Here is a 13,139-nt window from a genome sequence, read left to right as displayed (position 1 = left end):
TGACAACTTCCAGAGGAAAATGTTTTATTAGCAATATTTTCATGTGGTTTGTAAGTCAGCCATGCTCATGCATAAATGCCTTTTAAATATATATACTGTATATATATATAGATATATATTTATATATGTATGAAACCAAATTAATACGTAATCTAAGTATCTCTTTAATTGCAAAACAGAAAAGGGAAACAACAAAAAATAGCACTAAATGTATCAGGGTTTTTTGAAAACCTTCTACTAGGGAAAGATGTATTGGAATAACTGTCTGTATTAACAATGACTATGTACTGTACGCCACACGGAGGCACCGTTAGACCATGTAATGACTTGCAGTGCCTCCAGAGTTTCAATCCCAATGCATTTGCCAATCTACTCTATTGTCTTTCAAGTACGTCTTTGACAGAAAGACTGTGACGTGTCTCAAACACGACGGACAAAACCAACAGTTGTCTGGCCTTAAAAGAAAGAACACAATCATAAAAGTCACTTTTAATTCACTGTACAGTTAGTGTGTCAGAAGATACGGCGTGGCTTGGGGGGGGGGGGGGGGCTCTTTTTAAGCTGTAGCTCATGAACCGGACTGCAAAGCTCTAACTCAGGGGTGTCAAACTCCAATTCACATTGGGCCAAATTTAAAAACTCGAACAAAGTTAAGGGCCAAAAAAAAAAGGCTGCAAATACGCATGTTTTCCCTTCTCTCCAGATGTGTTATGTTGAACCTTTTCAGTGCAGGTCCTTGTTCTTGTTGTGGTGTTTCTTATTTGATATTGTTTTGTTTTCCGCCATGGTGGCTCTGCAAGGTCACACCTTCAGACACAGATCATCTGCCTCCCACCGCTGCTGAAAGCTCCTGTCCTCCATCTTTCTTTTGGTCGTTTTTGGGGAGGGGTGGATTCAGTGTGTCTGCAGAGACTGGTAGCATGGATGCTCATGTTTGTTAAGACAAAATTAGACGTGGATGTGATTTATACTCACGGGCCAGCTCTCAGAGACCTTGATATGATCTTAGGGACCAAATATAAATTACACCGCGGGCCAGATTCGGCCAACAGGCCTGAGTTTGACCCCCCTGCTCTAACTGAATCTAAAGTCACGAGAGAAGTTACAAAGTTTACATAAAACAACCAATAACAGAAGAGAGAGCGATAAAATCAATAGGAATCCTGAATCCCCCGCAGATACAACTGTTTCCTGTCCTGTCGGGGGGGGGGGGGGGGGGGGGGGGGCTGTCCGACCCACTTGACTCCTAGTACTTTATTAGTTTTACCCAATCAACACATCATACCTCTATAAAAAATACATACTACAAGAGGACCAAGGCAAATCTCACTTTACATTTTTTGTCTTGAATATTGCATTGAATATCTAATGAACCTGGAAATGACAAACACATTTACTGTCTCATGATAAAAGAAGGGCCTGAACCGGCCAGAACCGGTTTTTCAGCTACAGCCTAGTGCGCTTGACCAGTGTGAGTGCAACCGCTCTGCGCATAACTGCGGCCAGCTGGCCGTCCACGGCCCGTCTGAGAGAGGTGGGCTTTAGTAGAGCGCGTTTGCACATGTACGAGCACGAGCGTGCGCACGTGTACGAGCACGAACACGAGGCCTACGACTGTTCTGATGTCATTCCTGTGCGCCTGTTGGGACGTAGAAAAAAGAAGGAGGGACCATGCGCGGACATTTAAAACAATGGCGGTGAAAGGTTCACGTTGGTGTGATGCGGAGGTGGAGTGTTTACTGCAGATTTGGTCGATGAAAAGATTCAAAAACAGTCGACAAGACGCACAAAAACTCCGAGGTCTATGGAAAGATTTGGAAACAAAGCCACGCATCGCCATGACGTCATCAATGCGTGTGACGTGTTACGGCGTGATGACGTATGGAGAGCAAGAAGCATTTGCGCGAGGCCCAGGTAGTGTGAGTACAAACGGGCCTGGGGCGCGGGGGGAGAGAGAGGGGGGGACAAGTACCCTAAAGCCTGGGGCGTGGTGCGGAAGGACAGTGTGAGTGCGCCCTTAGAGTTTCACGTGTTACATAAAATCCAAAAAGAAAATATGTTATAGCCCTGCCCGGACTGTGTCGTTAACAAGTGCAGGGCACCATAGCGATACACCAAAACTGTCGCCACAACAAAATCCAATACAAATATTACTGATTACCATTACCATTTATTTTGGCCGTTTTTTAAATTCTTGTATTTACCAATAAATACTGCCTTGGTCCTCTTGTTTGTATTTCTAGCCCCTTTGCCAAAGAGCACTACTGGGACTTGGAGCAAGCTCCAGTCTGACCAGAGGAAGGTCACATTTTGGTGCAATGGCGTGCTCGGTGGCAGAACCGATGTGGGTCCTGGAGAGGAGAGGTGATGTCCCCACAGGCTTCCGGTCCATCAATGCCTGTGCTTGAACAAGGCTTCCACTTGAATACAAATCAAAGACCAAAGTTAGAAAAAACCCATGCAGACAAACCATTTTGTACGGCCATTACAAAAGGGCCTTAGTGTTGTATGAATTTGTAGTTATTTGCCCTTTTAACAAGTGTAGTCGTCAAAGGCAGCACATAAGACATTTATCAAAGCGTAGTGCTCTTTCATGCAAGATGCAACAATAAAATGATTCATTATTGGATTCATTTTACAGCAGGTTTAGGTATTTGGCTATGCTAGCGGCACAGCAGCTCATTACAAAGGCTAATAGCTTATAAATATTCAATGACTGTTAAAATGTTCTAAATTCTTACTTGTGTACTCCTGAGGGGACATCGGAGCGTTAATGACACCATTGAAGTGTTTCAGCCAATCCTGCTGGTCGCTCTCTGACTCGCAAGTAAACAAGAAGCCACGGTCGGGCGTTTCTATGGTGATACCGTATTGCCAGGCACCGTTGCAGTGGGTGCCAGCGGGCAAGCCTGGGGAGGCGCTGTAACCGTGGTCCTTGTTGCCCAAGAACACTTCACCTTTGGCAAAGGCATCCTTCAAAGTGGAGAATGACAAACACATGTGTCAGCTGAATGAATCTGAATTTAGGATATTGAGACAAAGTGTTGTTTGACTTAAGTTTAGTGCTACTCTCAGCTTCACTGGCAGCGTGGCTACTGCGATGGCAATGTTGGCTTATTGGTCAATTGGTCGGTCCATCTCTTAAGTCCAGACTGAAATAACAACCACTGGATGGATTGCCATCACATCTTGTCTACACACATTGATGGTTATAATAAGATATGTCCTATCCACTGCTGTGACCCCCTGACTTTTCCTCTTACCCGTCAATTGGATGGAAATGCCATGAATTTTGGTACAGACTGGTGCATCTAACAATAATTTTCATAATCATTAATCATTTTGTCTATAAAATAGCATCACGATTGCCGACCTCATTGACTTTCATACACGACAATGAAATAGATGACAAAGAAAATCAGTTGAAACCAGCAAATGCTTGTCATTTTTGCTTGAAAAATGACAAAAACGATGAATCACTTCTCAAAAATAACCACTTTCTAATCGACTGAGCAATTAATCGAAGCCCTACGTATGTTAATGTTTTACTCAGTCTGTAGGTCCAATCATATTAGTGCTCCCTTCACTTTTCATTTAGCGCCACCATCAGGTCAAAATTGTGTCTATTACTTTTGTTTATTACCAAATACCAGCAAAGTAATGACAATTCCCTTCAGCCTCAGCTGTACTTTGTGTTTAATGCTAACATGCTAACAAGCTAAACTAAAATGGCGAAGATTGTAAACATTACATCAGATAAACATCGGTATATTAGCATTGTCATTGCGAGCATGTTAGCATGCTGACATTAGCCTTAGCATTTAGGTGAAAGCCTCACGAAGAGAGTTTCTTACATATGGTCCTGTTTGAGTGCGTTTGCTTAGCTGTGAGAGCAGGTCACGCTAACATGCTAACATGCTAACAAGCTAAACTAAAATGGCGAAGATTGCAAACATTATACCTGATGAACATCGGTATATTAGCATTGTCATTGCGAGCATGTTAGCATGCTGACATTAGCCTTAGCATTTAGGTGAAAGCCTCACAAAGAGAGTTTCTTACATATGGTCCTGTTTGAGTTTGTTTGCTAAGCTGTGAGAGCAAGTCACGCTAACATGCTAACAAGCTAACAAGCTAACAATCTAAACTAAAATGGTGAAGATTGCAAACATTATACCTGATAAACATCGGTATATTAGCATTAGCACGCAACATTAAATCCATTAGATCCACTGATGCTAATGCTCACCTCTAACCAGCTTGTGTTCACAGTGTGCATGCTGACACGTTCTGGGTATTTCTCATATCAGAATTACAATAAGCGGTCCTTTTCAGGATGCTTGGGTATTTCCTTGTATGCACTTTGTTCTATACCTCTTTTCACAGAAGATGTCAAGAGCTCAAAGGCACTTATGTAAACAATAGGCCTGTGTCTTTGTTCTGCTACAGCTGAAAGGCGACACTACCTTATCATCTCGAGTAAATCTCACTCTATTCTTAGCAACGTGTGAAGGAATTGCACTCGCACACACAGTGAACCATTGTCATCGAACACGTATAATTTAGTCAAGTGATTAAATGACACTTGCTTTGAGCTTCCTCCGCGTAATCCCAGTCTACACTCAACTTCACTAGACTTCCTCTTCCTTTCATCTACCACTTTTTATTGTCTAACACTCCTGGGGTAAGTCAGACATTTCGGTCACCTATAGTGACATTGCACCGCTCCATTGAACTATTACATCAGCTACAATCCTGTGCTATAATCTCTCTTGATTATCTGTGTGTTTAACCAAGTCTTGGGCAATCTGAGCCGCCCCGTCTCAAGGCAAGTCTGTGATAACCACTGCGATAAAAACTCCCCTCTAATCATCTGATGACTCACAATCTCACTGCCACGACGACTCTACCTTCAAGCGCTCACATTCGCAAATTCACTAAGAACTTCCACATAGAGTTGTCCGTAGAAGTGTCTAGTGTAGCTCACAGGGCAAAGATACTCTGCAGGTTAGCGTTCACTTCGCTTTGAGCCAATCTGTGAGGTCACGGCAACAAATGCCACATGTATAATAACGTTACGTACAAATGAAAGCGCCTTTTATCACCTTCTTCCCACTGAGTCATTGCTTCATAATCCCCAACATTGTCTACTTAATCTAATTGGCTTCTTTGGCATTAACTTTTTTTTTTGAATTGCTCATGTCCTGCAGCCCGGCCGTGACCCAGACTGCAGTGTAATCAAAAAGGGCAACTGCACGATTACATACGTCCATTAAAAGTATTGTTTTCTGCCACCGATAGGATCCGATTGTCTGATATCTCGTATTTTTGAAATCTCGTGAGATGACCTGTTGCCGGAAGACAGCGGTGTGTAACTTCAGAGAGAGTGAAGCGGTGGCAGGGGAAAGTTTGTTGTGGTAATGGACTTGTACTTATAAGGCGCCTTTCTAGTCTTCTGACTACTTAAGGCGCTTTCACAGTGTTTGTCACATTCACCCGTTCACACAGACGTTCACACTGATGGCAGTGGACATCTACAGACCATCTAATCTAACCATTCACACCACATTCACACACCCATGTGCAGCACGGCGAGCAGTTCAGGGTTCAGTGTCTTGCCCAAGGACACTTCGACATGTGGACCGGGGAAGCTGGGGATCGAACAGCTGATCTCTCTAATGGAGGACGACCCACTCTGCCACTGAGCCACAGCCGCCGCCCACAGCTGTTGTGAAGCATAGCTTTGTGTTTTCCCAATTAGTTTTCATGTAAAACAATGGTGCGTGTTTGCTCATTTCTGAATTGTCTCTCCTCTCACTTCCCATGGTGTTCGTCTATACCTCTTAGAGCAAAAACACCATCCAGGCACTGTCGTTGATAGGCTGTGACCAAGAGATAAACTGTCGTCTACATACAGAAGTCTGCTTTGTGCACAGATGTCATACCAGCGGATCCTTGAAGTAACTGAGTCTCCTCTGGTCGAGAGTGAACCAGCGTTTCTTGAAGCCTTCTGTAAACTGTGAAACAAGGTGACAGTCAGACATGAGGTGAGTGAGACAGGGAAACACTTAGAGAGAGACACAAAGCAGCTTTGTACGGTGGCATCTGTCTGTTCTTTAAATTAAAAAGTGATTCATACTCTGTTCTTACATTGCCTGTTTGTAGTAAGAACTCCTGCATCAGAGTTTCCTGATACTTTATCTAAAACTGTCAATTATCAGAGTGGCCGAGGCTGCAGCTGGGATCATCGATCATTGTTTCCAACTCATCGTTTCGCCTGTGACTTTGCAAAAAAGCCAAAATCAATCAGTCCTTCTCGCCGTTATTCAGTGGAGACTAATGTTTCAGCACTAACAGTCAGAGTCAAAGGGGCATTTTCGTATCATCGATAATACTGAGATATTGAAAACGGATGGAAACTCGTAGAGCAGTAGATGAGTGTGCTCATGCTGCTGGTGTTTTAGTCTATTTGTGTTTTGCTTCACTGATGCTGAATCTCTTTGCGGCCTATTTCGAACACTTTGTTAAGAATACTTTACTTTTTGTAATCCGTAGCAAAGCGTTCTCTTGTACCTGTTCTTTGACCTTGAAAGTGCCTCACACCTGGTCTCAGGCTTTAAAGAACGTCATATTAAAGAACTCTCTCTCATCTTCAGCCTCTTATCCGGGGTCGGGTCTCGGGGGCAGCAGCTTTAGCAGGGGACCCCAAACTTCCCTTTCCCGGGCCACATTAACCAGCTCTAACTGGGGGATCCTGAGGCGTTCCCAGGCCAGTGTGGAGATCTAATCTCTCCACCTGGTCCTGGGTCTTCCCCGAGGCCTCCTCCCAGCTGGACGTGCCTGGAACACCTCCCTAGGGAGGCGCCCAGGGTTCATCCTTACTAGATGATCCTGAACCACCTCAACTGGCTCCTTTCAACGCAAAGGAGCAGCGGCTCTACTCCGAGTTCCTCACGGATGCTGAACTTCTCCCCCTCTCTCTAAGGGAGACTCCAGACCCCCTCCTGAGGAAACACATTTCGGCCGCTTGTACCCACGACCTGGTTCTTTGGGTCATGACCCAGCTTTCATGACCACAGGTGAGGGTAGGAACCAGGACTGAGCGGTAGATCCAGAGCTTTGCCTTCCTCAGCTCTCTTTTGGTCACAACGGTGCGGTAGAGCGACTGCAGCTCCGCCCCCGCTGCTCCGATTCTCCGGCCAAACTCACGCTCCATCGTCCCCTCACTCGTGAACATGATCCCGAGGTACTTGAACTCCTTCACTTGGGGTAAGGACTCATTCCCTACCTGGAAGAACTAAAGAACTCTTCCTTGGTTAATTAACCCTCCTGTTGTCCTCATTTTCTGTATACACCCTGTGTCTTCACTAAACCCCTAATATAAGCATTCATAATGCTCATGGTTGTATTCCTCCCCATCTTCTTCTTCTGATACATCCTACACACTCATGGCTTCAGCACAGACAGAGTTCAGGGCCCTGTCATCTGCAGCACCTTTATAATCTCTGCAGTCTGCGTTAACACCTGTGTGTTGTTTACGTCTGCTACTGTCTCGTTCACGTCTGCTACTCATTGATCTGAGACGGATCAAAGGCACAGCAGTCCGTGAGAAGACCCCATGATCTGTCTTGTTTACGTCTGCGACTGATTAAAACAACTCAAACATTGTAACATTCTGTGGTTTGTAAATAACTCTGTGACCTTGAGTTCACCTCTTTGTGCCTCCCGGGTCATTTTGACCCCAGGACCACCTTTGTACCTTTTTTTGTAGCTTACATGGCAATGTGAATGAAAGCAACATTTCACTTTTTCTACTGTTGGTGCCAATCTAGGAAAAGTCATAAAATTTCAAGTTAAAAAAATATCGTTTAGAGGATTTTGTTTTGGTTTTTAACACAGTGGCGGGTCATTTTGACCTGAAGACAACAGGAGGGTTAACATTAACATTTGATTTAAATGGTTTTTCTGTTCTCAATAGGAAAGCTGGGTTTCCTTTTCCGCAGATCTCGTCTTAATGTTTATGGAATCACTTTCATAAAGCTGATATAAAAAAGTCAAACGCGTTGTCACAGTTGAACGTTTACGCCAGTGTCGCATATCCAAAACTGTGCTTTTATCAATGACATATGGAAGAATATGCCGCACCTTCTGACAGTTAACTGAAGCTCGAGTACAAGCAGCTTAACAGAGAGCCGGGCTTCGGAGAGACGAGGACGCTCGTGTTCCCCGACTGCTGCCAAATTGTCCTCGTAAGAGTCTTTGATTGTCTCATGTGGCAAACACCTAAACCGCTGACTGTTCTCTTCTCAGTTCACCGGTCACACCTTCCACAAATATGTCTCGCACGTGTGAGAGGGAAATGAATTATGACACCCATTTAGCAAATCGGCCCAAAGCTGCAGGTTAGTGAGTCCTTTCATCTCTCAGCCTGACAGACGGAGATTAAACAGAGTCTGTGTCTGTCTGAACTGCTCGTGTTGCTGAGGATCAGGTTGCTCGGTGTTGCCTTTGTAGGTGCTTCAGTTGAGTCTGAATCCTCTGTGTGACAGCACCTGCCTGCATGGATGCTTATATAAAAGTGTCGGCGCAACTGTACATGACTGCATGCCTAATGTGCAAAGGCCTATTTGTGTTTTCGCTTAATCCCGACATATGTTTGTATTTCTTTGAGGATTCGAGGGTTTGACACTTCAGGATTAAGTCGGTGTTTAGCTGGAAGCCTTTTATTCCCTCTCACACAAACTGACAGACTGACAGACTGACAGACGGACGGTGAGGCAGGCAGGCAGGTAAGTGCTCTCAGCTGTCAGTCAGCGTGTCAGGCAGCGGTGGAAAGCAGCCATGCTGACAGCTGGGTTAGTTAGCCCAGCTTCCATTCAGTTGACTGAGCTGTGTCCAAGTAGTTAAATGGACATTTAGTGAATGAATCCTTGTTTATATAGTTTCACTACATCACTTATTTGTGGTACTGTAACTTACTGCTGCTACACTTTACACTGTCTCTTTATATCACCACTACATCACTTTATTTATTTATTAATGGTTTACTGTAACTATCTGTGCTTTAGGACATGCTGCTACATTTCACTGTGGTTTACTGTCACTTAGTTCTGTAGGACATGCTGCTACATTTTTAACATTTTAACACTTATAACTTATCGCTCCTTCTCACTTATCTAGTTTGTACTTATTTTATTTCAATCTGCTGCTAAACAGAACAGTGCGTATTGTTGTATATTGTATATACCTGCGCTTAACCACGATATCTGTTGCACTCTGTCACACTTAGTTCATTGCTTGATTTATTTGATGTTAGCTTTATTTTGATTTGATTTATGTTTATGCTTATTGTTACTCTGATCATTTTCCACCTTTGTATTGAAACTGTTGCAAAATAATTTCCCTCTGGATAAATAAAGCTTCTTGAATCTTGAATCTTAACAAAAAAGTTGCTTCTATGATGGATGGGAATATATACAGTACGATTGCAACTGGGCAGCAGTCCGTCATAGAAGAGTCAATACAGCCCCGTCACATGTGACAGTTATGATCCAGGGAACTCATGTAATTCTTTACATAATCTCCCATCTCTGTTTTGCACAAGAGAAAGAAGCCACTGACCCCCCAACTGACCAATACACAACTGTATAGGGTTATTAGCGGTGGGGAATAACTGGATTCTTAGGGTCTGCTCACACTGTCCTCCCGGACCACGACCCGGACTTTAGGGTACTTGTCCCCCCCGCGCCCCAGCCCTGTTTGTACTCACACTACCTGGGCCTCGGCCAATGCTTCTTGCTGTCCATACGCCATCACGCCGTAACACGTCACACACATTGATCGCGTGTGTGTGGCTTTGTTTCCAGATCTTTCCGTAGACCTCTGAGTTTTTTGTGCGTCTTGTCGACTGTTCTTGAATCTTTTCATCGACCAAATCTGCAGTAAACACTCCACCTCCGCACCACACCAACGTGAACCTTTCACCACCATTGTTGTTGCGCGGACATTGTTGTAAATGTCCGCGCATGGTCCGTCCTTCTATTTACATGTCCGAACAGGCGGACATAACGCTACTGCCGTAGGGCTCGTGCTCGTACACGTGCGCACGCTCGTGCTCGTACATGTGCAAACGGCTCCGCTAAAGCCCACCTCTTTCAAGCGGGCCGTGGACGGTCCGCTGGCCGCAGTTGAGCGCGGAGCGGGTGCACTCACATGGCTTAAAGGTACTAGGCTTTAGCTGAAAAAACGGTTTTGGCCGCGGCCAAAAGGACAGTGTGATCACGCCCTTAGATGCATGGGGATGCGGATGTGGAAGATTCTGAATCCAGTCAAAAATGTATCATCTAAATGTTAATTAACAATAAAGTATTGTTTACGGAACGTGATCCACGCACAACAACGAGACAAAAACCGAAGTCATGGGATCACATGTTAAAGCGAGTAGGATCGCTTTAACATGTGATGCGTGGACATCCTTTGACGCAGAATCTTATGTCACCGTACACAACAGATAGACACGCCTCCTTCCGGATATATGACCATAATGGAAACGCACCTAATAAGGGCAGCCTTTTATGTTGTTTGGAGTTTGCTGAAGTCTGAATTGCTACTACAAGTTTGCTGCTACAGGCAAAATACTGTTTCTGTAAGTTCTTTGCATTGCATGGATATATGCTGGCAAATGCAACCTTCCAGTTGAATTGTCACATCACTTCTATTTGTTTTAAAAGATATTGGAAGTAAATTAATTGTGGATCACTTGTGGATCATTACTCATACTCTTTGCTGAAAAAAAGTACTGAGTAGTCAGTGTGAAAAAAAATACTATATATAGAAAAAAACGTTTGATGATCCGATCGCAGTCCTCTGAATCGTGATCGAATCGGATCGCGCGGTGCCGAGAGACTCCCACCTCCAATAATTATAAGAAAAAAAGATGGAGGTTGTACAGCTAGAATCAAAAGGGAGCACACTGTAAAGGTCAATTAATGTTGAAGTAATAAATAATGTGATTCAGTGCAGGAGGAGATTCATATCTTTGAGCTGGAGTTTCTCCTTTGAAAAGGGTACACATGGAGATTTCAATGCAATTACAGTTTAACTCTGTAATGACTACAAACCCTAGAACCCCCTCAGGTATTTGTCCCATGTGAACAGGGTTTATATTGACTTAATCGACAAATATGCTATAATTAGTGCTGCACTTCCAGGGGAGTACTGGTTAGGGCTAATTAATACCTCCAGGCCCCTGGAGTTATTACGGTTATTATCACCGGCTTCCCTGTTGAGTTACCTTGCTTAAGCATATTAGTATATTATGTTTAATCCTGAATATAAAAAGATTTATGAACAGTATATTGCTGTCTATCTTGAAGCCAAGTCTGACATCCTGGCTGGTTTCAAAACCGCACTAAAATCTACCTTTATAATTGTAAGCGCCTGCTGCTGCACTGGAGGAAACACACGAGGACAGACGGAGCAGAAAGAGTGTCACTTACCCTGGGACCTGTCTTTTCCATGTATCCTTCCTTCAGAAAGTTCCGGGTAAGTTTGGGTACCAGCTGAAAACAACAAGCAAAGTGAAAAGATACAAAAATGACACCATGCAGATTAAAAGGGTTCGAGTGCTGGATATCCATTTTTGGATAAAGTGCTGGAAAACATGTGAACTTAGTCAGCCTGTGAATGTTCTCATGTGTCCAGGTCGTCGTTCTCCTCAAAGCAATTTCAGTCAAAAGCAACTGGACTTGGTTATTTGTCTAGGAAGACGTTTCACCTCTCATCCAAGAGGCTTCATCAGTTCATGTACGCATCTGACCAGGCTGGGACTGGACCAGGGCCAGGACCAGGACCAGGCTGGGACTGGACCAGGACCAGGACCAGGCTGGGACTGGTCCAACTAACTGGTGTGGGGATCCAGGTACTTAACCTCTCACAAGGCCTGGACTCTGCTGCCCCCTTACATCTCAAGGAGAAAGCCCACTCCTTTGATGACACCAATGTCCACATCCTGGACAGCGAGGATAGATGGTTTGAAAGAGGAGTAAAAGAAGCATCTATGCAAAAGTAAAGAAACCATCGCTAAACAGAGGAGAAGGTCTGAGACACCACTTATCTCCAGTTTACAATGCTGCCCTTTCATCCCTTCATTCAACAGTCTAACCTCAAAGAACAACTGTTCACAAACGTCCTCCTGTGACTCCAACGACTGTCGTTCAGACTCAATAGAGCACTAACCAAGTCCAGATCTACTTCCACCAATGACTGCAGCAGGACTAGGACCAGGACCAGCACTAACGCAGTCCAAAACCAACTTCCCACCAACGACTGCCACTCTTAACGACGGCCGTTGGCACTTGGAGCACAAAGGGTTCCAGTGACATCATCGGCCTGTGAGCGGTTAAATACCTGGATCTCCACACCAGTTAGTTGGACCAGTCCCAGCCTGATCCTGGTCCTTGTCCAGTCCCAGCCTGGTCCTGGTCCTGGTCCAGTCCCAGCCTGGTCCTGGTCCTGGTCCAGTCCCAGCCTGGTCAGATGCGTACATGAACTGATGAAGCCTCTTGGATGAGAGGTGATACATCTTCCTAGACAAACAACCAAGTCCAGTTGCTTTTGACTGAAATTGCTTTGAGGATGTGTTTGTTTGGGGATGTGCAGTAAGTATAAATGTAGTAATGGAGTTCTGACCCCCCCAATGTTGGCACATGCAGAAAACCATTGATAGAAGTGTGTGCGTGTGTGCGTGTGTGTGATCTCACCTCAGCATCTGTAGCCCCGGGAAAAGCCACCTTTAAATAGTGAAGCTGAACCGCACGAATGGTATTAAACCAATCTACGATCTCCTGATGAAGACAGGTCAAGAGAGAGGTCAGGACAGACAAGAGGAGCCTTCCATGCATTATTCCTGTGATCATTTGTGTTCCTCTCTCTCCTTCAGAAGGATATGATAACATAATATTATCCTTGAGTTCTGTGTATGCAGGTATTAAAGCTCTGACACAGCTGAAAAAACGCTCTCACGTGACTGATAATCCCAATCACCACCAATTCTACTACCAAGACTGTATTGTATTGTCAAAATTGGGCAAAGTTAGGTCGTTTCCAAAGCAAATAGTCATGGAATTTATTGTTTACAG

At 44.4% G+C, this 13,139-nt stretch overlaps 1 protein-coding gene across 1 annotated transcript in view; it reads right to left on the bottom strand.

The window, feature by feature from the left end:
* Nucleotides 1–553: 553 nt before the first annotated feature.
* Nucleotides 554–13,139, bottom strand: part of LOC310955817 (arf-GAP with dual PH domain-containing protein 1) — a 28,741-nt gene continuing 16,155 nt past the window's right edge. The window contains exons 7-11 of the mRNA XM_083925863.1: nucleotides 12,762–12,845; nucleotides 11,499–11,561; nucleotides 5,946–6,017; nucleotides 2,742–2,973; nucleotides 554–2,420 (exon numbers count right to left, since the gene is read on the bottom strand). Coding sequence (XP_083781989.1) covers nucleotides 2,392–2,420; nucleotides 2,742–2,973; nucleotides 5,946–6,017; nucleotides 11,499–11,561; nucleotides 12,762–12,845 — 480 coding nt within the window. The 3' untranslated portion in view covers nucleotides 554–2,391. The remainder of the gene's footprint in view (nucleotides 2,421–2,741; nucleotides 2,974–5,945; nucleotides 6,018–11,498; nucleotides 11,562–12,761; nucleotides 12,846–13,139) is intronic.

The sequence above is a fragment of the Echiichthys vipera genome (genome assembly GCF_963691815.1).
Source record: "Echiichthys vipera genome assembly, chromosome: 2".
Classification (NCBI taxonomy): Eukaryota; Metazoa; Chordata; class Actinopteri; order Perciformes; family Trachinidae; genus Echiichthys; species Echiichthys vipera.
Note: the sequence above shows the minus strand (reverse complement) of the source record. Positions and strands in the feature narration are given on the sequence as shown.